The sequence below is a fragment of the Pongo pygmaeus genome, chromosome 7, assembly GCF_028885625.2.
Source record: "Pongo pygmaeus isolate AG05252 chromosome 7, NHGRI_mPonPyg2-v2.0_pri, whole genome shotgun sequence".
NCBI classification, from domain to species: Eukaryota; Metazoa; Chordata; class Mammalia; order Primates; family Hominidae; genus Pongo; species Pongo pygmaeus.
In genome coordinates this window covers 114776462-114802515 of record NC_072380.2, presented here as the reverse complement: position 1 = coordinate 114802515, position 26054 = coordinate 114776462, and the positions used below count along the sequence as shown (strand labels likewise).

Sequence of the window (26054 nt, the reverse complement as noted above, 5' to 3'; positions counted from 1 at the left end):
CTTCCATTTAAATGGATCCCTGACAACCCCTCCCTCTAAGGTTTCCATTTTATTTATTCTGGTTTTTGTACTATCACTCAAGGAAAAACACAAATATAAAACAATATTTTTATTTTGTTTTAAAATATAAATAGAATATATCTTTATTTGGCATTCCATGAGTCATCTCAGTGAGATGTATTCAGTGGTGCAACGTATCTTACTACTTGATAAGGTAAATCAGAGAAATTAGGATGGTAGTTCTAGATAACACATCAGCATGCTATTCCATTACTTCTTTTCTGGTAATAATTACTCCAATAAGTGATGTTACGTTCCTTGGTAGAAATTCGTTTTGTCAAATTTCTAAAGTCAGGTGGACACCAGTTTCTGCAGGGCATGTGTTTGGTCATTGATACAGCATGTATATCATGACAAGATTAGGGATCTGTATTCCTTTGATTAGTTAACTATGCCATTTAATGGCAGTGAGTTCTGACAGATCCTTTGCGGTGAATGCTATGGGAGACAAAGCTGACTGAACAGGAATGAGCTAGGGGAGTTAATGCTCTGCATCCTGAGGAATAGTGCAATGACTGGATTCTAGAAAGCATCTAGGATTTGGTAATTGATTTGAATCTTTAAAAATCCATCACTGCCATAAGTGAAACAGAGTTGATGTATCCTGTTGATGGTATGTATGTAATTGATAGTTCATATTCAGAGGCTCCTATTGGAACCCATGTTTTTCGCTTGTTTTTTACTGCGTCTGTTTCTTCTTAATTCCAGAACCATTTGGGTAGGAAATTTTCTAAAGCAGAAATAAACTAAAAGAAGATGGGAACTTTGGGGCCCTACTAGCAGATAAAGAGAGCCTGATACAGATTTCTTTTCTTTCTTTGATTTAGAACTTGAATCCGGGATATTGAAGGGGAATATTATTTAACTTTGCAAATTTACGTTTCCATAGTTACTGTGAGTCTTGTTGTAGTTCATTTATTTTCCTCTGCATTCAGCTCATGTGGCAAGCTTGAATGCAAGAAGGAACATGAATTTTAATCAGTCTCTTTGGAAGCAAAAGGTTATTCTGTTTTCTTTGGCAACTGCCAAACTTTCCCTGAATTGCATTCTTTTACTTATTTCCCTAAAACTAGAAATGTCCCAACTTCTACTTTTACTTCATATGGTAGGGAGTGATTTAAACCATTGGGCTTTTACTTTTTTTTTCTTTTGGTACATCAATTACCATTTCCTGTTTGTCTTGTCTGGATCATGTTAGAGTTGTGTCTATTTCATATTGGCAGGAAGTAAAAGAGGACTCTTGAATTATGTTTTAATAGGGCCATCACGTATTATTAATCTAGGTTTGTCATGTATTATTTTTGATTAATGAAAGTATTTCTGAATAGTGTAAGTTTAGCAAGCTTAGCCATTTATACCCTCTGTTAGATTTAGCTAGCCGTTGTTGGCCTGTCTAAAAATATGATAGATATGTTTTTAAGTATACCTTGCTTTTAGAGACAGTTGTAAGTGCATCATGAAATCTTGGCACTGTATAGACTTTTAGTGCATTATTCCTTGGTTTGTTTAGCCACCGAGTGAATGGAAGAAGAGCGGTATGTGAAACAAAGTATATCCTACCTATATTCTTTTTTCCATTAAATACCAAATTTAAAATAGCAACATCGAAAAAACACTTTTTACTAGCACATGATGGAAATCTAGAAATTCATACTTGAATTCTGGGAAAGAAAACAGCTTAAGCCTTTAATTAAACTGTTAAGCATTATCATAGTGATCAGTAAATACCATTAGGTGCTTGTTTGCAGGGCTGAATGCTACAAGAGAATGTAGAGAGCTATTAAAGGGAAAGAAGACCTTGTTTTTATGTAACTTTAGGAAAACGAAGTATTATACAGGGGTGCAGGATAAATACCATGTGAAGAAACTGGTAATATGTGAGACTTATATTGGTTTCTCAAAATTAGTTAGGGGTAGTGATTCCTGAGGAGCAGAAGGTTTTGGGGGAAGGCTTGATAGGGAATAGAGAGGTAGGTGGAGAATGCAGGGAGATAGGGTGTCAGGATGCACTTGGTATTTACCATTGGTGAGAGGAGGTACCAGCACCAGATGAGAGTGGTCTGCCAAGAGTAGGGGCTTGTCTAGTGAGGGGTCCATTAGAAATTCCCAGCTCAAGGCAGTTTGAATGTCATGCTAAGGCTAACACTGGAAAACCGGGGCAGTTGCAGAGCATGCATCTATCATTTTATCTCCTTCATGCCACAGACATTGCTGCTAATTGCCTAGTACCTTGCTACTTATGGGGGCTATATTAATCACAAGATCGGATATTGAGCCTGTCTTATGAAACTTGTGAGGTTTAGTGCAGGAGACAGATGATGATTAGTCATCCAAAGTAATATTCTTAAAATGTGACTTTCTTTATAATCTTGATTGGGGTTTGCTTTTTAAAAAAAATCTTGGTAACTTGCATTATTTTGACGGAAAGTGTTATTTCTACGTTCTTGACATACCAGGCTGCTAAAGGATAGTCTCAATTTTGTACACAATAGTAAACTTGGAATTGGCTTGCCTCTGATCCATTCATTTTTATGGAGAAGGAAACTTCATGTCTTTACTTATTTCAAATGGCTTGTAAATGGCAGATGCAGCAATGAAGTTTTTTTTTAAATATGGGAAGGAGTAGCTTATTTAGGAGTGGGGGCAATCAAAATATGCATCCTAGTTTAATTTCAGAAATGACCTAATACAGTACTCTTAAATATTAAGTGTGGTTGTTAGTGTCCATAGTAATTTTCATTTTGTCTTTTGTTAGGGTACAAACTTAATTCTGTTGGTAAAGGAACTGGATTAGTACTTACTTTCCCAGCATCCACTTAGAGGAACAAACAGTTCTTCAAAATTTTACCTTTTTTTTTTTTTTTTTTTTGTGATGGAGTTTTGCTCTTGTTGCCCAGGTTGGAGTGTAGTGGTGTGATCTCAGCTCATTGCAACCTCTGCCTCCTGTGTTCAAGCGATTCTCCTGCCTCAGCCTCCTGAGTAGCTGGGATTACAGGCACCTGCCACCACGTCCAGCTAATTTTTTATATTTTTAGTAGACACGGATTTCACCATGTTGGCCAGGCTGGTCTCAAACTCCTGACCTCAGGTGATCCACCCTCCTCGGCCTCCCAAAGTGCTGAGATTACAGGCGTGACCACCGTGCCTGGCAGTTTTACCCTTTTGTAAGCCAATAAAATTATTTTAATGATAGGATGTTCTCTTTAAGGTTTTGTGGTATAGTATTGAACTGAAAATATTTGAGGTGACTGTAAAATACACGTATTTCCCAAAATTATTCTTTGAATTAAATGTCAAAACTAATATAAAAGCATAATTAAAAATTATAGGCATCTTGAAAGTTCCATAAAGACAGAAGTAAGGGTCATTCAGTCATTATTAATTTAGAAACCTTGTTTAAATATGTGCCATGTGTTAGGCCTTTTGTTAGATGTTAGGGTGAGAGATTTTATAGGAAGAAGAAAAATAATGTTAATGTGTTTGAATAAGTACCATAATAGGTTTCCATACATACATACGCAATAGCTACACAATAGCACAGGAGGCATTGGGAAATCACAGGAGGCTGCACAGAATGATTACAAAGAGTGTGGACTCCGAAGTCGAACTGCTGGATTTCCTATCTTAATCCTACTACTGTCTAGTTGTGTGATCTTGATCAAGTTCTTTAACTTCTCTCTGCCTTGGTTTTCTCATATAGATAGATATAGTAATAATTTTTACATTATGAGTTTGTTGTGAGAATTAAATAAGTTAGTTTATGTAAAGTGCAAAGAGCAAGGAGAAGCATGGTCCTGTCCCAGGAAGGGAGAACAGGCAGTTCCTGCAGGTCATGGGAGGGTGAGAGAGCCCAGTTGGGTATTTCCAAGTACCTTTATGTGGCACTTGTGTTTTATGTGCCAGGTTCTCTGTTAGTAGTAAATTGGACACAGACCAAAAAGATACAGATCATGCATGTCCCCTTTATCTGACTGGACTAGAATGAATTCAAGTTATGAAACATTTTATTATAGTAATAATTTAGTGTAATAGGAAATTAAGGGCAGCCTATATGTACCAAAGTGAGAAGGGGAGGGAGTGCCTAAGTCTGTGCTCTAAGTTCAAGGTTATGATGTTCACAGTCAAACTAGCCAAGTTGATACTGGTTTCTGAAGGTTTTTACCCCAAAACATCAACTTTCTTATTATGCTATCCCTACTCCCTAAAATATCCATCCTTTCTTGCTTCTCTCCCCTTCCCTCTCTTCCTTCCTCTCTCCTCCCATACTCCCCCCCGACTCCTTTCTCCCTGCTCCCTTTACTCACCCTTCTCTAGCCATTCTTTCCATCTTTCCCTCCATCCACCTTTCCATCTAACCATCTGTGCACCTACTGTTTTTTACTGTTTTTCTGGCTTGTATGACTGCTCATTACATTTTGTATTTCTGGAATAGCTTTGATAATTCATTTACTTTGGTATGAAGAGGTAATCTTTTAATTAGGTAGTTCTATAACATGGCTCCATTTTGTGTTCTCAGTCATTTTTGCAATTTATTTTTTCTAGATTAGAAATTTCATAATATGTTGCTGAATGTCTGCATGTAAATTGTAATTATATATGTGTTTATACCAACCTACTTCCAACAAGAATCTAAACCAAACACATTTTACAAGGCCTAAGCCAGACAAAGACGCCAGAGGAAAAGAAAACTATAGGCTAGTAATGTCTTTGAACATTGATGCAGAAATCCTTCAAAAAAATTCAGGAAACTGAATTCAACATATATCAAAAAGATATATATCATGACCAGGTGGAATTTATTCCTGGCATATGAGGCTGACTTTATATATACACATTAATCAATGTGATAGATCATGTTAGCAGTATGAAACCTGAAAATCACATGAACACCTTGATTGACGCAGAAAAAGCATTTGGAGAAGTTGAGCATTCTTTCTCGATAAAAACTCTTTAACAGTTTAGCTGTGGAAGGAAAGCTCCTCCATATAATAGAAGCCATATATGAAAAAACCCATAGCTAACAATCAACAGGGAGCAACTCAGAGCTTTTCCACTAATATTTAATGCAAGGCAGGGATGCCTACTCTTGCCAATTCCATTCAGCATAGTACTGGAAGCACTAATGAACATCAAACAAGAAAAAGAAATAAAAGACATCCAGATTGGAAAGGAAGAAGTACAATTATCTGTATTTGCAGATGACATGATCTTATATGTAGAACCCCCTCGAAAATTTCACAAGAAAACCTGTTAGAACTAATAAATTCATTAAAGTTGCAGGCTACGAGGTCAACATACAAAAATCGGTAGTATTCCTATACACAAATAACAGCCTAGCTGGAAAAGAAATTAAGAAAATAATCTTGGCTAGGTGCTGTGGCTCATGCTTATAATCTCAGCACTTTGGGAGGCTGAAGCGAGAGGATCTCTTGAGTCTAGGGAGCTTCATGGATGGGAAGAATTAGTATTTTTAAACTTATACTGCTCAAAGTAATGTACAGATTTATATGTAATCTCTATCAGAATTCCAGTGGCAATCTTCACAGAAATAAAAAAGCAATCCTAAAATTTGTAAAGAACCATAAAATACCCCAAATAGTGAAAGCAATAATAGGAAAATTGGAAGCACCATACTTCTTGGTTTAAAATAGTATTACAAAGCTATAAGCAATCAAAACCATATGGTGCTGGCATAAAAACAGAAACATAGACCAATGGAACAGAATAGAGAGCCCAGAAATAAATTCAAACATATATTATTAACTAATTTTTGACAAGGGCACCAGTGGGGAAAAGATAGTTTCTTCAGTAAGTGGTACTGGGAAAACTGGATTTTCACATGTAAAATTGGATTCCTATCTTAGACAATACATAAAGATCGACTCAAAATAGACAAAAGACCTAAATGTGAAATATGAAACCTTAAAAACTATAAGAAAATAGAAGGAAAGCTCCTTGACATTGCTCATGGCAGTGATTTTTTTTTGGATTTCACACCAAAAACTCAAACTTCAAAAGCAAGAATAAGTAAATGGAGCTACGTGAAACAAAAAGCCTTTGTGTATAGTAAACAGTCAACAAAATAAAAAAGCACCGTATAGACTGTGAAAAAATATTTGCAAACCATGCATGTCATAAGGAGTTAATATTCAAAATTTATAAAGAACACTTGAAGCCAGTAGCAGAAAAATAACCTGATTAAAAACCGGGTAAGGACCTTATAAGACGTTTCTTCAAAGAAGACATAAAAATGGCTAACAGATATTTGAAAAAGTGCTTAACGTCAGTAATTGTCAGGGAAATGCAAATTAAAACCACTGTGAGATACCATCTCACACCCATTAGGATGGTTGTTATCAAAAAGACAAGAGATAGCACATGTGATACAGAGAAAAGAGAACCCTTGTATGCTGTTGGGAACTAGATTGGTATAGCTATTATGGAAAGCAGTATGGAAGTTCCTAAAGAAGTTAAAAATAGAGCCACCATAGGACCCAGCAATCCCTATTATGTAGGTACCCAGAGGAGATGAAATCATGCATATCTGCACTTGGGCCAGGCGCGGTGGCTCACGCCTGTAATCCCAGCAGTTTGGGAGGCCGAGGCGGGTGGATCACCTGAGGTCAGGAGTTCGAGACCAATCTGGCCAAAGTGGTGAAACCCTGTCTCTACTAAAAACACAAAAACTAGCTGGGCATGGTGGCACATGCCTGCAATCCCAGCTACTTGGGAGGCTGAGGCACAAGAATCACTTGAACTCGCGGGGCGGTGGTTGCAGTGTGCCAAGATCACACCACTGCACTACAGTCTGGGCGACAGAGCAAGACTCTTGTCTCAAAAAACTAACTAAATAAATAAACAAATAAATTTTGTTGTGTATATTTGAACTTTACAACAGGTTATAGGATACATGTAGATATTTACATTGTTACTATAATAGATTAACATATCTATCATCTCACAGTTACTATTTTGTGACAAGAGCAGCTAAAATCTACTTAACAAAAATCCATAATATGATACCATTTTATTAACTGTAATCCTCATGACATACATTACAGCTCTAGATTTGCATCCTACGTGTCTGCTGTGTATCCTATAACCCCATTTTCCCTCCCTCACATCCCCACATTCCTTGTCAGCCCATGGTAACCACTGCTTTATTCTCTACCTTTGTATATTTGACCTTTAAAAAAAAAAAAAAAAAGACTTCACATATAAGCGAGATCACACAATATGTTTTTTCCCTGTGTCTAGCTTATTTCTCTTAGCATAATGTCCTCTAGGTCTATCCATGTTGTGGCGAATGGCAAGATCTCCTTTTTTAAGCTGAATAATTTTCCTTTTTTTCTGTTGTGTCTGTGTGTGTGTTTTCTTTATCCATTTGTCCATGAAGGACACTTAAACTTTTTCCATATATTACCTATTATAAATACTACTACAATGAATATGAGAGTGCAGATACTTTTTTTTTTTTTGTGAGAGAGAGTTTTGCTCTGTTGCCCAGGCTGGAGTGCAGTGACACGATCTCGGCTCATTGCAAGCTCTGCCTCCCGGGTTCATGCCATTCTCCTGCCTCAGCCTCCCAAGTGGCTGGGACTGCAGGCGCCTGCCACCAGGCCCGGCTAATTCTTTTGTATTTTTGGTAGAGACGGGGTTTCACTGTGTTAGCCAGGATGGTCTCGATCTCCTGGCCTCAAGATCCGCCCGCCTCGGCCTCCCAAAGTGCTGGGATTACAGGTGTGAGCCGCGGCACCTGAGTCAGTACTGTTAATTAACATTAACTGGCGGGGCTTGGTGGCTCATGCCTGCAATCCCAGCACTTTGGGAGGCCAAGGCAGATGGATCACTTGAAGTCAGGAGTTCAAGACCAGCCTGGCCAACATGGTGAAACCTCATCTCTACTAAAAATACAAAAATTAGCCAGGTGCGGTAGCGTGCACCTGTAGTCCCAGCTACGTGGGAGGCTGAGGTGGGAGGAGCAACCTCCCTGTTGGAACCAGCTGATCAGACTTGCGGGTTATATTGCTTCACCTTCATTGTGCTTCCCACACTGAGGAAAACGAAGGCAGAGGATTCTAAAAGTGGAAGTTGGCTGGGGAAGGTCTTTGTTTTGTTTTTATTGACATCTGGAAACTTCCAGGATTAACTAGATGTGTCACAAATGTAATTTAATATGAAGTAAGAACAAAATGAAAAATGATCATAAAAAGGAAAAGAAACTTGGCAGAAAAAGCATATTGAAAAGTGGATAGGCAGAGAGATATGAAGTGTGAATGGACACAGTTGGCCAAACTGCAGTGTGTCTTGTAGTTGCCATCATTCCAATCATGATGTGCAGTATATTGTATTTAGTGACAGGAGTTGGAGCTGCTACCTAATGATAAAACCAGTGTTTGCTCATAGTAGAAAAAATGTGAAAACCAAGTTTTGTGGGGCAAAATTTAGGAATAGAGATGCCAACTTTTTCACAATATGAATTAGTAAACATAGGTGTGGCCAGTTAATAGAGTTGGTGTTGCTGGGCCAAGTGTTTTTTAAAGTTTTGGCCACTATTTCATGTCTCATATTTTTAACAGTTTTCCTTCCCCCTTTGAGGAAGGATTTCTAGTTAAATTTATGACCCATTTATGTTGGACAGTTGCAAATTTACTAATTCAACTTCTTTTTGTTGAAAAATAGAGCTGCAAACTACTGCTCTTTAAGGAAACATGCATAGCCACTTTCTCTAGTCGGATTGAGCAGATGTCAGCTTGCTTAGAAGCAGCAATTCGTATTTCACAAAAATAATAAAAACATTGTTTTCTATGACTTATGAAATGAGTGAGCTAAAATACTGTCCTTGTATATGTATTTGATTGTTTTGTATTTCTCTACATACAGTAAGTTTCTTTAATACAGATAAATCTGAAGCAGGCAAGAAGTAGTAGGTGATTTTTTTGTCCTCTTCCTGTGGGTTCATAGTTGTGCTATTCATTTTCATTTGTCCATAGTGGGTTTTCAGGGCCTTTAGGGGTTTAATTGGCTCATCCAGACCTTATCACCCTGGGGGACATTGCCCTATCTCTGAAAGATAAAGGCAAGTCGGTTCCGAGAGGGCCTCATGCACCATGCTCTTGCTATTGGGATGGTTTGTTCAGGATTGTACTGCTCTAGTAAGGCATTTACCCAAAGAAGCTGGAGTTAAGATTCATTTGCTCATTCAACAGTTGGTCAGTGTGTTCCTGCTTTGTGCCGTATACCAAGCTGGCATATGGTAATACAGTCGTGAGTATGATATTGGCCTTTCCACAAGGAATTCAGTGGGGAACACAGACATTTACATAGAATGTAACGTGATCATGTGATCAGCGCTAGGCTGAAAGTATGAATAAAGTGCTGTAGGGGTTCAGAATGGTAAATGACCAATACCACCTGAGAGATCTGGCAAAGGCATCGCAGAGGAGATGGCATTTAAGCAGCATTTTTAAGGTGAGGTGGGCATTGACCAAGGCACAAAGGTATTCCAAATGTATCTGGGCATGGGCCCAGAGTCACAAAAGGTCATGATGTGTTTGAGAAACAAAGAAAAATTCAGAATTGCTGCTTTGTGGTGGGGAGTAGGAGAAGAGGTGGGATGGAGATGACTAGACAGTTTACCAAGCAAGAAGTTAGGATATTGTTTTGCAGCAATTAAGAAGTCAACAGAGTCCTTAGAGAAGTGACTTGATGTGATTGGTGGGGTTTTGTTTTGTTGTATTTGATTAGTTTCAAGGAGGCGAACATTACTGGCATGATGGGAGAAAGAAAGAGGAAAAATCGAAAGTTAGTTATGAGAATGCTACAGTTGTTCAAGGAAATTGTGAGGATCTCAACCAAAGCAAGGGGTATGGGGAGAGAGAAAGAGAAGAATCTGAGAGGAATTTGAGATCAGTTTAGACATGGGAACCTGGGAGCACGCCTCATCTCTTCCTTTTCTCTCATCAGTTAATTCGATTGTCATGTCTCCCATTACCAGGTGGGTGGTGATGTCATTCATAGAGATAGGAACTACAGGGAAGGCGCAGCTTTGCAGGAGATGGCGGATTCATTTTAGGGATGTCATTGTGCTTTTTAAGACAGCTGTAGGTAAGTCTGGAGATAGGAGATTTACACATTTAAAAGCATGATGCTCTGGTAGATGAAGTCACTGAGGCTGAAGGTGAAGCACAATTTGAATACAGGGAGAAAGACAGAATCAGCGGCAGGGAGTGCATGGTAGTGCCAGGGAGATGGAGGGAAGACCATGCATGGTAGTGCCAGGGAGATGGAGGGTAGGTGGAAGACCAGTAGAGAATGGTGACCTGTGAATTAGGGAGAGAAGGATGGGTTCCAGAACAGATAATGAACAGAGGCAAATCATCTGAAGAGTTTAAAGAGAAGATGGATTGATTAAATACATTGAGCATTGATTTGGCAGTTGGAAAAAATGTCGTATCCGTCACTGAAAACTGGTAAGGTGAAACATGCCAGGCAGTAATTCACTTTACCATATTAGGACTGAAGGAGAGATTTGTTTGGATGGTTGTTGGGGGATATGGGAAGGAGTTGCATCCAGTGTGTCTGTGGGTTATCTTTAAATAGGAGGGGAGGAAAACCCTTCTTTCTCTGAGATGGGGAGAAGGGAGGAGGTGAGAATGGTGCTTTCATTAAGCAAATCTAGAGCTAAGAATATTGAGGAAGCCCCTGCCTGAGAGCTATCATTTTCTGGGTGAGTCAGAGATGAAGTCAGGGGAGGAGATTAGTCATAGTCGAATTTGATTGAGTGCTTTTTGCACTGGGCTCTGTGCTGTGTACTTTATCCAGCTGACCCTTGAACTATGAAGGGGTTAGGAGCACCCACTCCTCATGCAGTTGAAAATCCACATAACTTTGACTCCCCCAAAACTTATTATAGCCTCCTGTTGACTGGGAGCCTTAGCAACAACATAAAGTTGATTAACACATATTTTGTGTGTTATATGTAGTATATACTGTATTTATACAATAAAGTAAATTAGAGAAGAAAATGTTATTAAGAAAATCGTAAGGAAAAGAACATATATTTAGTATTCATTAAGTGGAAGTGGATTACCATTAAGGTCTTTATTCTCATTATCTTCACGTTGAATAGGCTGAGGAGGGGAAGGAAGAATTAGAAGAGGAGGAGTTGCTTTTGCTGTCTCAAGGATGGCAGAGGCTGAAGAGAACTATAAGCAGACCCTAAAAGTTCAAACCCATATTGTTCAAGGGTCAACTATATATGTTACTCCGTTTGGTTTTTACCCTGCACTCCCCTCTCCCTTACCATGATTTGCATTACCTTAATACCCATTTTAGAAATGAAGAAATGGTTTCAAAGAAATTGTATAGTTTACCTGAAGTCACATACTTAATAAGTGTTGGATCTAGGTTTGGGACTCACTTAGTCTGATTCCATTATAGTTAATTCTTAACCATAGGATTGAGACGAGAATATGAAGTAGAAAGGTAAAATTTGATGCAGCTTCTGTGGAGAAAGTCAGTAATGGTTTGTAGACATCCATGGTAAAGGTAAGGGAAGAATTGCTAACTTGGAGAATTCCAAATTTGGTCTCTTTTCCATCCCCCAATAAAAGTGACTTGAAAATAGGGTTGACTGGTACAGGTAAAATAGACGATTAAAATTAGTATTATTTCTGTACAACACTGTGGCATAACCTGTTGTTATTATGTTATATTAATAAATCTTGTAGACTTTACAAGTTTTAGCTGAGCACTATAACGTTACCATCTGACCAAATAAAATTGAATTTTGGCAGAAAAACCAGAAAGACACCATTTGTTTATCATACCCTGGAGCCAGAATCCCAAAGAAAATGGAGAAATACTGTGTATAGACCAATAGCATTTTTGCAACCTAAAATCTGTTATTGGCAATTTTTGCTGTGAGATTTCTAGGTAGCTTTGTGGCTCTGATCATTGGTTTTATGTTAAAGAAAATTATTTATTTACATTTATTAGCCAAGCTTTTTATAATTAATTGCATTCCAATCATTGCACGTATGTCAACATAAAAGTGAATGAATTATTACCTTAAATATGGGCATTTGTTTCCATAGCTTGAAAGAGCTTACAGGGAAAGAATCTTTTGATTTGACATCGTTTTTCTCTGTTTCAGCTCCTTATTCTGTTTTTCTTTTTTTCCCTTCACTCATTCAGCACATTGATTGAGCACCTACTTGTATGCTAAGTTCTTAAGTTACAGTGGTGAATAAGACAAAGCTTATACTTGAGTGAGATAGTGTATAAACAAATATGTCAAGTTGTGAAATGCTGTGGATTAAAAAGAAAGCAGTGTGTAGGGAACTAATGTGAGAGTGGTGGTTCTGTACATAGTGTCATCAGAGACAATCTCTTGAGGGAGTGTCACCTGAGAAAGAGTAACACAGAGGGAACAGCAAGGACAGTGGTCCGAGGGTAGGAAGAAGGCCACTGTCACAGGAAGAAGGCCAGTGTGAATGGAGGTGAGTGAGTTAATGGAGGGAGCCAGGGCCACCTTAATTGGATACCTTGTAGGCTGTGCTAAAGACTTTGTATAGTTGTGGTTTATGTGTTTACATAATTAATCTAGATCTGATGAAGTGATTAAAGTGACAGTGTTCAAATCAGTAGATTTGGCAATTTTTATATTTATAGTGTTGTATTTTACTTTATAGGATGGAACAAAATTCATCTGTATTGGGGCTCTATATTCTGAACTTTTGGCTGTCAGTAGTAAAGGAGAACTTTATCAGTGGAAATGGAGTGAATCTGAGCCTTACAGAAATGCCCAGGTATTTTATTTTATGAAATCTTGCATTGAATAGCTCTACATATCAACATATAAAATAGTAATTTTTTTTTATGCTTTCAAAGAATCCTTCATTACATCATCCACGAGCAACATTTTTGGGGTTAACCAATGAAAAGATAGTCCTCCTGTCTGCAAATAGCATAAGAGCAACTGTAGCTACAGAAAATAACAAGGTATGAAACACTTTGCATTGATTAACATTTCATGCTTTAATTCTTGTTTTCTTTTTTTCTTTTTTTGCTCCTTTTCCATCTTTTCATTTTCGATCTATGTTAACATAAATACAAAGTGTCTCAAGCCTTAGTAATCTAATGTATATTTTTGTTGGCTAGTTTATACTGTAACTTTAAAAATAGCTTTCTGTGGCTGGGCCTGGTGGCTCACACCTGTAATCCCAGCACTTTGGGAGGCTGAGGTGAGTGGATCATGAGGTCAGGTGTCGAGACCAGCCTAGCCAACCCATCTCTACTAAAAATACAAAACCCCATCTCTACTAAAAATACAAAAAAACTAGCTGGGTGTGGTGGCGGGCGCCTGTAATACCAGCTTCTCAGGAGGCTGAGGCAGGAGAATTGCTTGAACCTGGAAGGTGGAGGTTGCAGTGAGCTGAGATCGTACCGCTGCACTGCAGCCCAGGCGACAGTGCGAGACTCCGTCTCAAAAAAAAAAAAGCTTTCTCGTTTAAGGAAAGGCAAAAATATTCAAGAAAATTGCTAAGAAAAGATGTTGAGAAGCTAGAAAATACAGATTGACAAAGTATGGATATTATGTCTCAAATTATCGGTTTGGCTTTAAAGTCACTAAATTGTTTTGTTTTGTTTTTTTGAGACAGGGTCTTGCTTTGTTGCCCAAGCTCAAGTGCAGTGGTCGTAGCTCACTGCAGCCTTGAACTCAAGTCTTCCGAGTAGCTAGTACTGTAAGCACACATCACTGTGCCCAGCTGATTTTTAAAACTTTTTTGTAGAGGCAGTCTCACTGTGTTGCTCAGGCTAGTCTCAAACTCCTGGCCCCAAGTGATTCTCCCTCCTTGACCTCCCAAAGTGCTGGGATTACAGGCATGACACCTGGCCTAAAGTCTAAATTCTTCTAAAAATTGGTAGAGCAAATGTTTACTTCTGACCTTAAAGATGGCCTTAGACATTCATTTCAATAACTGCTATTTTGATTTGTGTGAAAAAAGTATTTTAGTTTCTAGTCTTACTAAGAACCTCTCTGAATTACTTATTTTTATAGCATTTAGCTCAAAACATTTTAGAACTCCAGTCTTTAAAGTATATATGTCTTGCCCTGGTTTTTACCACAATCCTTTTGAAAAGGTGGCTTGATTTTATTTAAAGTTCTAATATTTTATTCTTTAGGTTGCTACATGGGTGGATGAAACTTTAAGTTCTGTGGCTTCTAAATTAGAGCACACTGCTCAGACTTACTCTGAACTTCAAGGAGAGCGGATAGTTTCTTTACATTGCTGTGCCCTTTACACCTGTGCTCAGCTGGAAAACAATTTATATTGGTGGTGAGTCTATAGGGAGGAGGAATTTATTGGTGAATGCTTGTGTATGTATAGAGAGATGCTTTGAGTAGTGGAATACCAACATGAGAAGGTCAATTAAAAGATAATGCCTTATGGAAGGGAAATTTCACTTTGGAACAAAGTATCATTTTAAAAAACTTTTTAACAGTTAAATTTATAAAAGTAGTACATACTTAGTGAATATAATTAATAAGTTTTATGGAAGTATAAAGTAGAAACAAAAGTCATTTAGAATCCTGCAACCCAGAGATAACTACAGTTAACATTTGGGGTATTTTAAATCTTTTTTTCCTCTACATAAACATGTACTTTGCTTTTACATAATTGAAAGTATAGGTTATAGAGTATTTTTTTCATTTCATTGTGTGAATATTCTCTGCTTTAATTATAGCTTTACTGTTAGAAGGTGACCTTACATTTTTTCTTTGTTGTGTTTTAAGGAGTTAACAGCAAATTTTCATTTTGGAAACAATATATAGGGGAGTTTCCTAATGAAGTATAATTATTTGGAAGAAAATATGTCAATTAGGCCCAGGCACAGTGGCTTACATGTGTAATCCCAGCACTTTCGGAGGCCAAGGCCAGAGGATTGCTTGAGCCTGGGAGTTCGAGAACAGCCTGGGCAATACAGTGAGACCTAGTCTCTACAAAAAATACAAAAAGTAACTGGGTGTGGTGGTGGGTGCCTTGTAGTCTCAGCTACTTGGGAGGCTGAGGCAGGAGGATCTCTTGAGCCCAGGAGGTAGAGAGTGCAGTGAGCTGAGATCAGCCACCTGCACTGTAGCCTGGGCAGCAGAGAAAGGCCCTGTCTCAAAAAAAAAAAAAAAAACAATTGATGAATTTCCCATAACATTTAATTATAAAGGTTTAATAAAAGTAGATCCAGTTATTAATCTAATGCACAAATTAAGATGAAATTGTACACATTAATAGTTTTCTGAGGCGAAAATACTGGAGAAATGCCAGAAATGCTTAACTGATAATATGTGTAATTTCAGATTTATTTAGTGGGCTGTTTTACTGCTTATTTGACCAATTTATGTTTTTTGTTTTCAGGGGTGTAGTTCCTTTTAGTCAAAGAAAGAAAATGTTAGAGAAAGCTAGAGCAAAAAATAAAAAGCCTAAATCCAGTGCTGGTATTTCTTCAATGCCAAACATCACTGTTGGTACCCAGGTAAGTGATGAATTTAGCCTGTCTTAAGGGACCTCGTTTCTCTTCAGAATCACTTTCTTCCCTTGTAAGCAGTTTTACAGATGAGCATCATTTGAAGAATCGGTTTCCAGTAACGTGTATGTGTCATGTCATTCTTCCTTCATTCAGTAGAGTAATACTGTATAGATTGTGGTTCAGTATCAGTAGGTTTCCCTATGGAGCAAGGTTCCCTGGTTTTAAGAATCACTTGCTACTTTTAAAATGCAGAGTCTGGAACCCCTTACCTGAAATGTTTAAGTTTGTTTGGTGGTAGGGCCAGGCATCATTGTGTTCAGCAAACATCCCGGGTGATTCTTACGACTAACCCGTTTGAAAGATACTGCTCTATGAGGATGTTGTCAGCATGAGGCAGGGGACTTTGGCAAATCCCCATTTCTACCACTTTCTGGTTTTTGACTCTGAGATGGTTTTAGGCTTCTACAGGTACTATTTTCTGGAAGCTGATATTCTTAATATCTCAATGGTTCTCTAAGTGTGGTCCAGAGACCGCTGCCTTCTCCTCAGCCCTTTCAGGGAGTCTGAAAATTTCCTTCATTTTTCTATTACATATTTGTGTCAGGCTGAATTAGCTTCCTATTAGCTGAATTAGCTTTGTCAGAAGAAGGTATCAACAGATTGAATGCAGAAGCAGACATGAGAATACAGCTGTCTTTTATTAAGTCTGACATTAAGAGATTTGCTAAAATGTAAACGATGTTACTTTTCTCGCCGCTATTTTTTGAAAATCTGTTTTCCATAAAAATTGTTTATATGAGTGTGGGGTTTTATTACTGTTAAATATTTAAAACTTTCTCAATTTCAATTACTAATACACTCGATTTACTCAGTTTTAATTTACTAATTATTAAAACTAGATATGACCCATATAAACATAAGGTTTTTGGGATATGCAGTATTACTTAATAGTGAAAAAAGGAAAAAGGTCTTGAGATCAAATGAGTCTGAGAACTTCTAATTTATTACATTCTGGTTGAGGTTTATCTTCTGAGTAAAACTTAATGCTTATATTCATTACAGCAAATGCTGTTATGAATGTTTAAAAACTTAATCCTTAAAACGTAGACAAAATGGTAGTTTTTTATTATAGAATGTGGTGTTAATTTCTTCATCTAGCACTTTAAATGCAGGTGTTTTTTTTTTCTCATTACAAGGTAGTAAAATGTACCTATTCTTTTTCTTCATGACACCTTTTTTCTTGGTCTTAATCATGTTCTTCTGCCTGTTAGTCTTCGAACCAGAAAATTTTCAGCGTTTACCCACTAGTTTGAACATTATTGATCGGCCTTCATTATTTGTATTAGTTTCTTTGGACAGGGTATGCTCTCTCTTTTTCCCCTTGCTCCTCTCTTTGCTCCTCCTTCCCTCCTTTGTAGGATCCCTTCTTTGCCTATTTAGTTTAAATACTGATTTCTGATGTCCTGGACATTCTTTTTCAATTGCACTCATGTACTGGCAGGATGTTGCAGCAGCTGCCATATCAGCAGGTAGGATGGTATTACTGTAGACAGGGAGAGCAGAAAAAATACTGGAGAAAAGCTTTAAATAAAAAAGCTTGACACTAAATTGCTGAAAGATAGCATATGAAAATACCATGGTATATAACCAAGGTTGTGTTTTAAACCTGTAGAGTACTGGAGGCTGAGGGCAGTTACAGCTGCAGAACAAGTAAAATATTCATGTCTTAACATCGAAAAGAACTGTTGGTCACTTATTCAGCTGCATCTGTATTTATAGGTCATCTTAAGAACTATTCATTTTATGCCACGGAGTTATAGTTAATGATACATAACTATTCTTTGGTAGAACTGTACCTCTAAGCCAATGTTTCCAGTTCCTGCACTTTTCAAATATACCACCATCTTCTTTTGTTTCTTACATTTAATTATAAGCCACAGAAAATCATGATCTTCGTATGTACCTCTGGTCATCTATCACATAGTAAGATTGGGATATTGGAGAAATAAAAGATATCTCCAGAAAAAATGTTCCTATCTAAGATGGAGATATTGTTGGTATGTTTAACAGTGCTGTCTTGAAGGCCAGTGGTTTTCGGAGTATGACCTGAGGTTAGTCCCTGACAGAGTTTTTTGGGTTTTTTTTTCTCTGTAAGTTATTTACTCCTGAACTCAGTTAAACTTCTGACACTAATGTCTACATATGCTTTTTTAATTTAAAAGAAAAATTATTCATGGAACCTTCTGGCTAGCAGGAAACAGTAGTCTTCTGGGAGAAAGAAACATCTATAGAGATAAAGTTATAGAGCCTATCATGAATTAAGGGAAAAAGTTATTTCAGATTGTAGGAAACAGACAAGAAGTCTAATTTTTTTTTCACATTTTACTTTTTAAATTATAATGCCTTTTAGTTTCTTCTCTGCTGTTTCTGCTCTGTTTTTTTGTTTGTTTGTTTGTTTGTAGCAGAATGGTTGGGATATTTGCTGCATGAAAATTTAAAGTTAATGGTAAATTTTTAGCAAACATGTTGAAATTATTCCTTTTCCTTAATATTAGAAACAAATTTTCTTTTCCTTTGTTTTCTTTTTCTTTTTTTTGAGATGGAGTCTCACTCTGTTGCCCAGGCTGGAGTGCAGTGGCATGATCTCGGCTCACTGCAACCTCCACCTCCCGGGTTTAAGCAATTCTCTGCCTCAGCTTCCCAAGTAGCTGGGATAACAGGCGCATGCCACCATGCCCAGCTAATTTTTGTATTTTTAATAGAGACGGGGGTTTCACCATTTTGGCCAGGCTGGTCTTGACCTCCTGACTCATGATCCACCTGCCTCGGCCTCCCAAAGTGCTGGGATTACAGGTGTGAGCCACCACGCCCGGCCTAGAAACAAATTTTCTTAATGAAGACCTTTAAGGTGGTGCTTTTTCAGCCTTATTGATTGGGTAAGATTACACTGGGAAACCTAAAAGCCTAGTACTTTCATATATTGTATTTCATCCATTTGAAATAAATATTATATATATTTTTAAAGTTATGTCATCTTGATGGTGGTTTTCTTTTGTTTGCTAGGTATGCTTGAGAAATAATCCTCTTTATCATGCTGGAGCAGTTGCATTTTCAATTAGTGCTGGGATTCCTAAAGTTGGTGTCTTAATGGAGTCAGTTTGGAATATGAATGACAGCTGTAGATTTCAACTTAGATCTCCTGAAAGCTTGAAAAACATGGAAAAAGCTAGCAAAACTACTGAAGCTAAGTAAGTACTATATCTTAACTAATCGTGCTTTTACACCAGTTCCTTGTTTGCTCTGCCTATGAATGGGAATAATCAAGGAAGACTTAGAGGTGTGTAGTGAAGTTGTAAACTCCTAACATGATAGGGTCTTGTTAAGTTTCCCAGGAAATTTGAAAGGAATTGCTAAATTTTACTGTTTGTAACTTGGCTAATATTTATATATTAACAGTTGATTTTGATGGCCAGATGACAGTGTAGTGTTCTCTTTTGATGCCCTTGTTTTGTTATTAGATTGTATCCTTTGCAGGTGTTTTGTGGCAGTAATAATATGTTTAAGCCTTACTATTAAGCCGACATTCTCTCTCCTTGTGTAATCATCTTAATTTCTACCTAACTTCCTGCCCTACATCTTGATTATTGAAAGGATTTTACAGGTTAATGTACTCAAGAGGGAAATATCTGTAAAGAATTTGTAAACGTTTTTTGGGTTGAAGGGATTTGTGAATAGAAACACCACTGAATTTTGTATAGCCCCACATTCTGGGGCTGACTTACTGTTTGGAGCGTGGTACGGAGATCTTAATATCTGTGCTTTTAGAAACATCTACTCATCTTTAAAAATAACCGTTTGTACTGTAATTTGGTTGTTTGGTACATGAACTTTAAAACTTTAGTAAAATTGTTAAATAACATTTTTTCTTAATCTTATAAAAATAGGTGACCAGTCTAGATATGTGGGAGAGTAGTAATATCACATTCTAGAAATAACATTTAACACATCAATGTATTTTTTTTTTTTTCTAAATGTATTCAGGCATTGAAAAATGATAGGGATTTTACTGTACATACAGATTTTTAAGGTTCCAAAATTTTTGTTTATTTTCCATTTATACTCAGATGTTATGATTATAAATTTACTAACTTTACTGCTGTCATTCCTCTCAGTGTTAAAAGTGCAAACTTAAATGTAGAAACAGTGATTACTGTTAAGTTAAATGTAATTTTTAACAAACCAAAGCTATTGCACTTTATACCTAATTAAGGTTTTGCTTTTAGTTTTCGTGTTCTTTCTCTGTCTTGGTTTTTTAAAAAAGATTTATAGACTTTTCTTCTAATTACATTGGATTTTATACTAAAAATAGAAGTAATAAAACATTTTCATTGTCTTATGAACTTTGTAAAGAACATTTGAAATAATTTTGATGTGTACAAATACAAACACGATTAGAATAGAATATGGTATTTAAAGCCTGTAATTTATGAAGTTTTTCAAGATCTTCCTTGAAATCAGCCATTTCAAATATTAGCAAAAGAGCTAAGTGAAATTAAATGTTAAGAACATAGTCTTTTTCATGTCAGTAGTACCCTCGTTTGCCAGTCATCGAAATGCATTCACTTTAAAGGTATGCTAGTGATTAGTCAGTATTGGCTTCCCCCCACCATCACAGCATTTGTGGAGCAGCCGGAGTATTTGCTGTGTGCTTATCGAGATCACTCATGTTAAGATCCCAGTGAAAATAATACCGGTTTTCTTTTAGATTATTTCTAAACTCAGGTGAAATTTCTGATGAGAGTAATAGGAGACAAGAGGGTTAAGATGATGGTCCAGTTTATAATAGGTATATAAGTAATAAATTTGTGAATAATCAATGACTTTTCTGATTAAAAACTGATTTCTACCCTTTAATATATGAAAATATGTTTGCACCATCTGTAGAATGCTATTTAGTTGCTGTAGTTATTTTCTTAAACACAATATTAAATAACTCATTAAAGAGGGCTAGTTTTTTAATCCTGTCACCAGATGGTTTAAGAATAAATTTTTATAAACCATTGTGAGTAGAGTTTCTTCTTGGAACTCTAAGAAATTAATGGTCTAATGGGCTTTTTACTTACTTGCCTTTACCTTTTTTTTTTTCCAGTAAATTGCCATATCCAAATCTTAGCAGTGTTGCAGTGTGAAACTTGTTTGCTCAAGAGGCTTTGATAAAGCTGTGTTGATAAATTAAGTGTAAATTTCGTTGTTATTTCTAGATAAAGCTTATCTGAATCATTGTCTCAAGTTGTTGATAGCTTTTATATTTTTCCTTCCCATATTAAACCACTATTTGAAAGCATGCATTGTGTACCTTTTATTCTTGAGTCTTAAAAATATACAATGAAAAAATTAATATACACAGTTTAATAAAAATGTTTTTAATATTCATTCTCTTATAAGAAAATACTTGTCTTTAAAAAATACTAGTTTCCATTATTTCATTTATCTAATTATAAGGAGAATCTTATTTCTTATCTCAGGCCTGAAAGTAAGCAGGAGCCAGTGAAAACAGAAATGGGTCCTCCACCATCTCCAGCATCCACATGTAGTGATGCATCCTCAATTGCCAGCAGTGCATCAATGCCATACAGTAAGTTTTATTTGTTGTATGCATTTGTCAAAATAGGTCTCATGCAGACAGCTGTGTTTAGTTTGTTTCTGATTTAAGGCAACTCATATCATTTTTTTACATCTTTTTATATAATTTGTATCTCTATTACTTTGGTTTTTTTTTTGGTGCATAACTTTCTTTGAATAGAATGATGGTATTTACAGTGTTTACTATTTCTGTTGTTTTTCAGAGTTAGAGTTTTAAAAAGATACGTGAAATTCATTATAGTAATAGAAGGAAATAATTGCCACTAGCTAGTCTATCTACTCACTTTTGTGGAGACTCTTATTATTGTAAATTGGTTATGTCTTGGTCACAACTTTTGCTCAAAATTTGTAAATTTATAAACCTAGACTTACTACCACACCATGGATAGAATTTTTTCAAAAATTCATTAAAATAAATTTTATGGTGTTAATTGCTTTGCGATTTAGGAAATTAAAAGTCAGACTTTAATAGTTATGTGATGGTTTTCTTAAAACTATCCGGCAGATCTTCCTTTTTAAACTTTGGTTAGATAACCCCAATTTTGGGAGTACAAAATACGTTTTACCCTATTTCTTTGTACTTGTTTATACTGGTATTAATACAATTAAACATTAGTGGTTACAGTTGTTCTTCACTCTGAATTTATTTGAAGTACAGATTGATCAGAAAACTCCAATTCATAAAGCAGTAGCTTAGGAAATTGTTGAGAAACTTCACTTATGTATCCCTTTAGAGATAGTCTTTCTTACAAATTTAGATGAAATCTATAAAGTCTCTTTTACATTTTCTTTTTGGTACTTATCATTTTGTTGTTGTCTAAGAACGACGACGGTCAACCCCTGCACCAAAAGAGGAGGAAAAGGTGAATGAAGAGCAGTGGTCTCTTCGGGAAGTGGTTTTTGTGGAAGATGTCAAGAATGTTCCTGTTGGCAAGGTTTGTTCAAAATATCTAAAACTTAATTACTAACAGAATTATAATTATATTGGTTATCCAGGGATTTGTGGTTGATATCTGAGTCCTTTCTTCAGGGCTGTTTTATTTATCATCTTCAGTGGTATCTTTAGTTGCACCCCTGCATCTGATGCAGATCTGTCTTCTCAGTCCCTGACAGATGAAGAGATTATGCCTCTCTTTGAGCATTTGTGATGATAAGTTGCTTTTTAAAAAAACTATTATTTGGGAATAGTTTTAGTTTTGTAGAAAAGTTGCATAGAGATACATTACTTTTTGGTACAGCCCATTTGTTGGATCTCTTAGACGGTTCTCATTGAGATCATCTTCCATGACATTTAAAATTCTTCCAGAGTACTGAAAAATCTTATTACAAGTCACCTTCCACTTTTTCTCCTCTCTTCTGTTTTGCCTTCTAAGAAACCATCAGTTTGAATGCCATTAATTTCACTCTTCTACTGATGCATATTTAAAATGCACTTGCAATTGTAGAATGTCTGTAAAGTAAAGGTTTTCATGATTACTCAGTAGTTTCTGAAACATGATAGTCTTTCATTTATACTTAAAGGAAAGAGCAGATATACCAGTTTCTGCAGCTTACAAAGGTCTTTCTCAAATACCGTTTCATTTGATTCTCAAAATAGACCTGTAGTTCGTGGGTAAGTGTTTTCTTCTAAGAATAAGATACTGGCTTAAAATAAAAAGCATCAAGTAGCAGAAGTGGGACCCAAATTTGTCCTGGTTTCAAATTCTGTGCTTGTCTTTCTGTGCATTGCTGACCCCATCCCTGTGTTGACCGTATTGTAGCCACTAGCTGTATATGTGGCTGTTTAAATTTGTTAAAATCAAATAACTTAAAAAAGTCAGTGCCTTAGTCACATTAGCTTCATTTCAAGTGCTCAGTAGACACTTATGGCTAATGGCTGCCATATTGGACACTACCAATATAGAACATTGCCATTTTCAAGAAAGTTCTGTCAGACTGAAAGCTGCTTTAATGTAATTAAGAGAGGGATGGGAGGATTTCATGGGCTATATACTTAAGTTTTTCAGTTGATTGCTGAAAACATTCACTAACTGTAATCACTGGCTGTGTGGGTCAGTTTTCTCTAGCACATGAGCCTTGAATATAGATGTCAATAGCAAAGCTCAGAGTCTGTCTATGTTAATTTTGTAACTTGGTGATCATTGAAGAAACATACAAAGAATTGGATTCCTTTAACATTAAATTAGTTCAGTGAATAGAATTTGTATGTTGATTTTATGTCAGCTATTGTTAATGTTCATTGAATTTGCCTGTACTTCCAGGTGCTAAAAGTGGATGGTGCCTATGTTGCTGTAAAATTTCCAGGAACCTCCAGTAATACAAACTGTCAGAACAGCTCTGGTCCAGATGCTGACCCTTCTTCTCTCCTGCAGGATTGTAGATTACTTAGAATTGATGAATTGCAGGTAAGTGTAAAGAAGTTATTCAGCAAGTGAATATTGGAACTGACTCTGTGAGTTTATTATGGAGTTTGAAAGCAAAATTGCTTTTGTGTCATGCAGGTTGTCAAAACTGGTGGAACACCGAAGGTTCCCGACTGTTTCCAAAGGACTCCTAAAAAGCTTTGTATACCTGAAAAAACAGAAATATTAGCAGTGAATGTAGATTCCAAAGGTAAATTTTGAAACTTCTTCAGCTGGCATAGCCTATCTTCCATTAATACTTGTTCAGGAAATGGGAATATGATAAAATAATTCAGGGCATTGGCATTTTTTTGTTCCCTATCTGTAACATTATGGAATGGCATGTATCTGTTTGAATTGACTTACAAGTGTGGCCAGAGAAGTTAAAATATTGTAGATATTTATTAGAGATAAGATGTATAACAATTTTTCTTCTCATTTATGTGCTTCGGAAGGTGTTCATGCTGTTCTGAAGACTGGAAATTGGGTACGATACTGTATCTTTGATCTTGCTACAGGAAAAGCAGAACAGGAAAATAATTTTCCTACAAGCAGCATTGCTTTCCTTGGTCAGAATGAGAGGAATGTAGCCATTTTCACTGCTGGACAGGTAGAGGCTCATTTTTGCTTTTGAAAAGGGATAGGACAACAATGGCATTTTTGTGAAGTTAGGGGGTCTGGCTCTGGTTAGCTTATTAATAAATTATTCAAAAACCTAGAATATTTAACACATTTGAATACTAGGTTTCTTATTACTATTACTAAAATCTAATTTGGAAATAAACATGCCTGTCATAAAAATCAGATACATTTTTTGATTAGGAGTCAAACTTTACCATTTTCCCGTTATTATAGGAATCTCCCATTATTCTTCGAGATGGAAATGGTACTATCTACCCAATGGCCAAAGATTGCATGGGAGGAATAAGGGATCCCGATTGGCTGGATCTTCCACCTATTAGTAGTCTTGGAATGGGTGTGCATTCTTTAATAAATCTTCCTGCCAATTCAACAATCAAAAAGAAAGCTGCTGTTATCATCATGGCTGTAGAGGTAATTTGAGTATTGAAACTACTGGGCATTTTAATTCACAAAACACCACTAAATAGTCTTGAATAGATCTTGCAACAATCTTAAATAGATCATTCATTGCCCCTTTCTTCCCTAAAAGAGCTAATAGTCTATTAAAACAACATAGACAAGTACATGAGTGATTATCGTGTAATTTAAGTGTTTGAGCAAGGCGTGCACAATGTTGTAGGAGCACATAGGGGAGAGATATAAATCATACTGTGACTGTACCAAAGACTTCCTTTAAGAAGCGATACCTGGACAGATCAGATAGGCGTCCCTTAGACACAGGGATGGAGTTGGGAGGTATTATCCCAGGCACCAAGAGCAACCTTTGTGAATCTTATTAATAAGTTGGGAGAAAGTACTTTTTTTTGATATGACCAGAATTCTGGTAGGGATCCTGTGGGTCAGTGAGTAGCAACTGAAAAGGCTGGAGAGGGGCACTAGGGTGTTTGTGTGCTCACCTAACGTTACCTAAACTTCAGCCTGAAAGCAAGGAGGAGGAGGAGGATTATAAGCCAGTGAATGACATGCTTTTGATTTTTTAAAAAAGATCAGCAGTGGCTGGTGGGTGTTTAGAGAGCAGTTGATAGATATCAGAAGTTTAGAGATCAGGTAAAAAGCTTAATGTAGGCTGGGCGTGGTGGCTCATGCCTGTAATCCCAGTACTTTGGGAGGCAGAGGGGGGCGGATCACTTGAGGCCAGGAGTTTGAAGCCAGCCTGGCCAACATGGTGAAACCCTGTCTCTACTGAAAATACAGAAATTAGCCCAGCATGGTGGCGCACGCCTGTAATCCCAGCTACTCAGGAGGCTGAGGCACAGGAATCACTTGAACCCCGGAGGCGGAGGTTGCAGTGAGCCGAGATCGCGCCACTGAACTCCAGCCCGGGCAACAGAGCGTGACTCCGTCTCAAAACAAACAAACAAACAAACAAAACATTAAAAAAAAAAAGAAAAAATAGGCAATAATCTAGGTTAGAAACAAAGTAAATGTCAGCTTTTGGAAATGAGGAAGGAGGGGATGGATTTAAGAGATCTTAAGAAACTAGACCCTATAAAGCTTGGTAACTGGATTTTAGCAGTGAATGAAAGAGTTAATACAGCTTCTGATTTGGGCATGGTTGATGGTAGAAAGGAAATACAGGAGCGGGGAGCAAATGGGATAAGGGAAAAGGATGAATTTAGTTTTAAACATGTTGTTGGTTTGTTGTAATTGAGTATTTATTAGATGTGGAGACAGTGCATTAGAAGCTATTGGAGCAATTTCAGCCGAGATTGACCTGATATCACTGAACATTCTAACAGGATCCCTTATGACGTGCTGAGAGTACTAGGGTGAAAG

The 26054-nt window shown here is 36.8% G+C and overlaps 1 protein-coding gene across 6 annotated transcripts in view; it reads left to right on the top strand.

The window, feature by feature from the left end:
- Window positions 1–26054, top strand: part of UBR5 (ubiquitin protein ligase E3 component n-recognin 5) — a 152441-nt gene that overhangs the window by 70166 nt on the left and 56221 nt on the right. For all 6 annotated transcript variants that reach the window (XM_054498353.2, XM_054498352.2, XM_063669005.1 and 3 more), the window contains exons 10-20: window positions 12756–12872; window positions 12955–13065; window positions 14251–14405; window positions 15480–15597; window positions 18655–18839; window positions 21117–21226; window positions 22057–22169; window positions 23496–23639; window positions 23736–23847; window positions 24092–24246; window positions 24492–24689. In XM_054498353.2, the coding sequence (XP_054354328.2) occupies window positions 12756–12872; window positions 12955–13065; window positions 14251–14405; window positions 15480–15597; window positions 18655–18839; window positions 21117–21226; window positions 22057–22169; window positions 23496–23639; window positions 23736–23847; window positions 24092–24246; window positions 24492–24689 (1518 nt within the window). The remainder of the gene's footprint in view (window positions 1–12755; window positions 12873–12954; window positions 13066–14250; window positions 14406–15479; window positions 15598–18654; window positions 18840–21116; window positions 21227–22056; window positions 22170–23495; window positions 23640–23735; window positions 23848–24091; window positions 24247–24491; window positions 24690–26054) is intronic.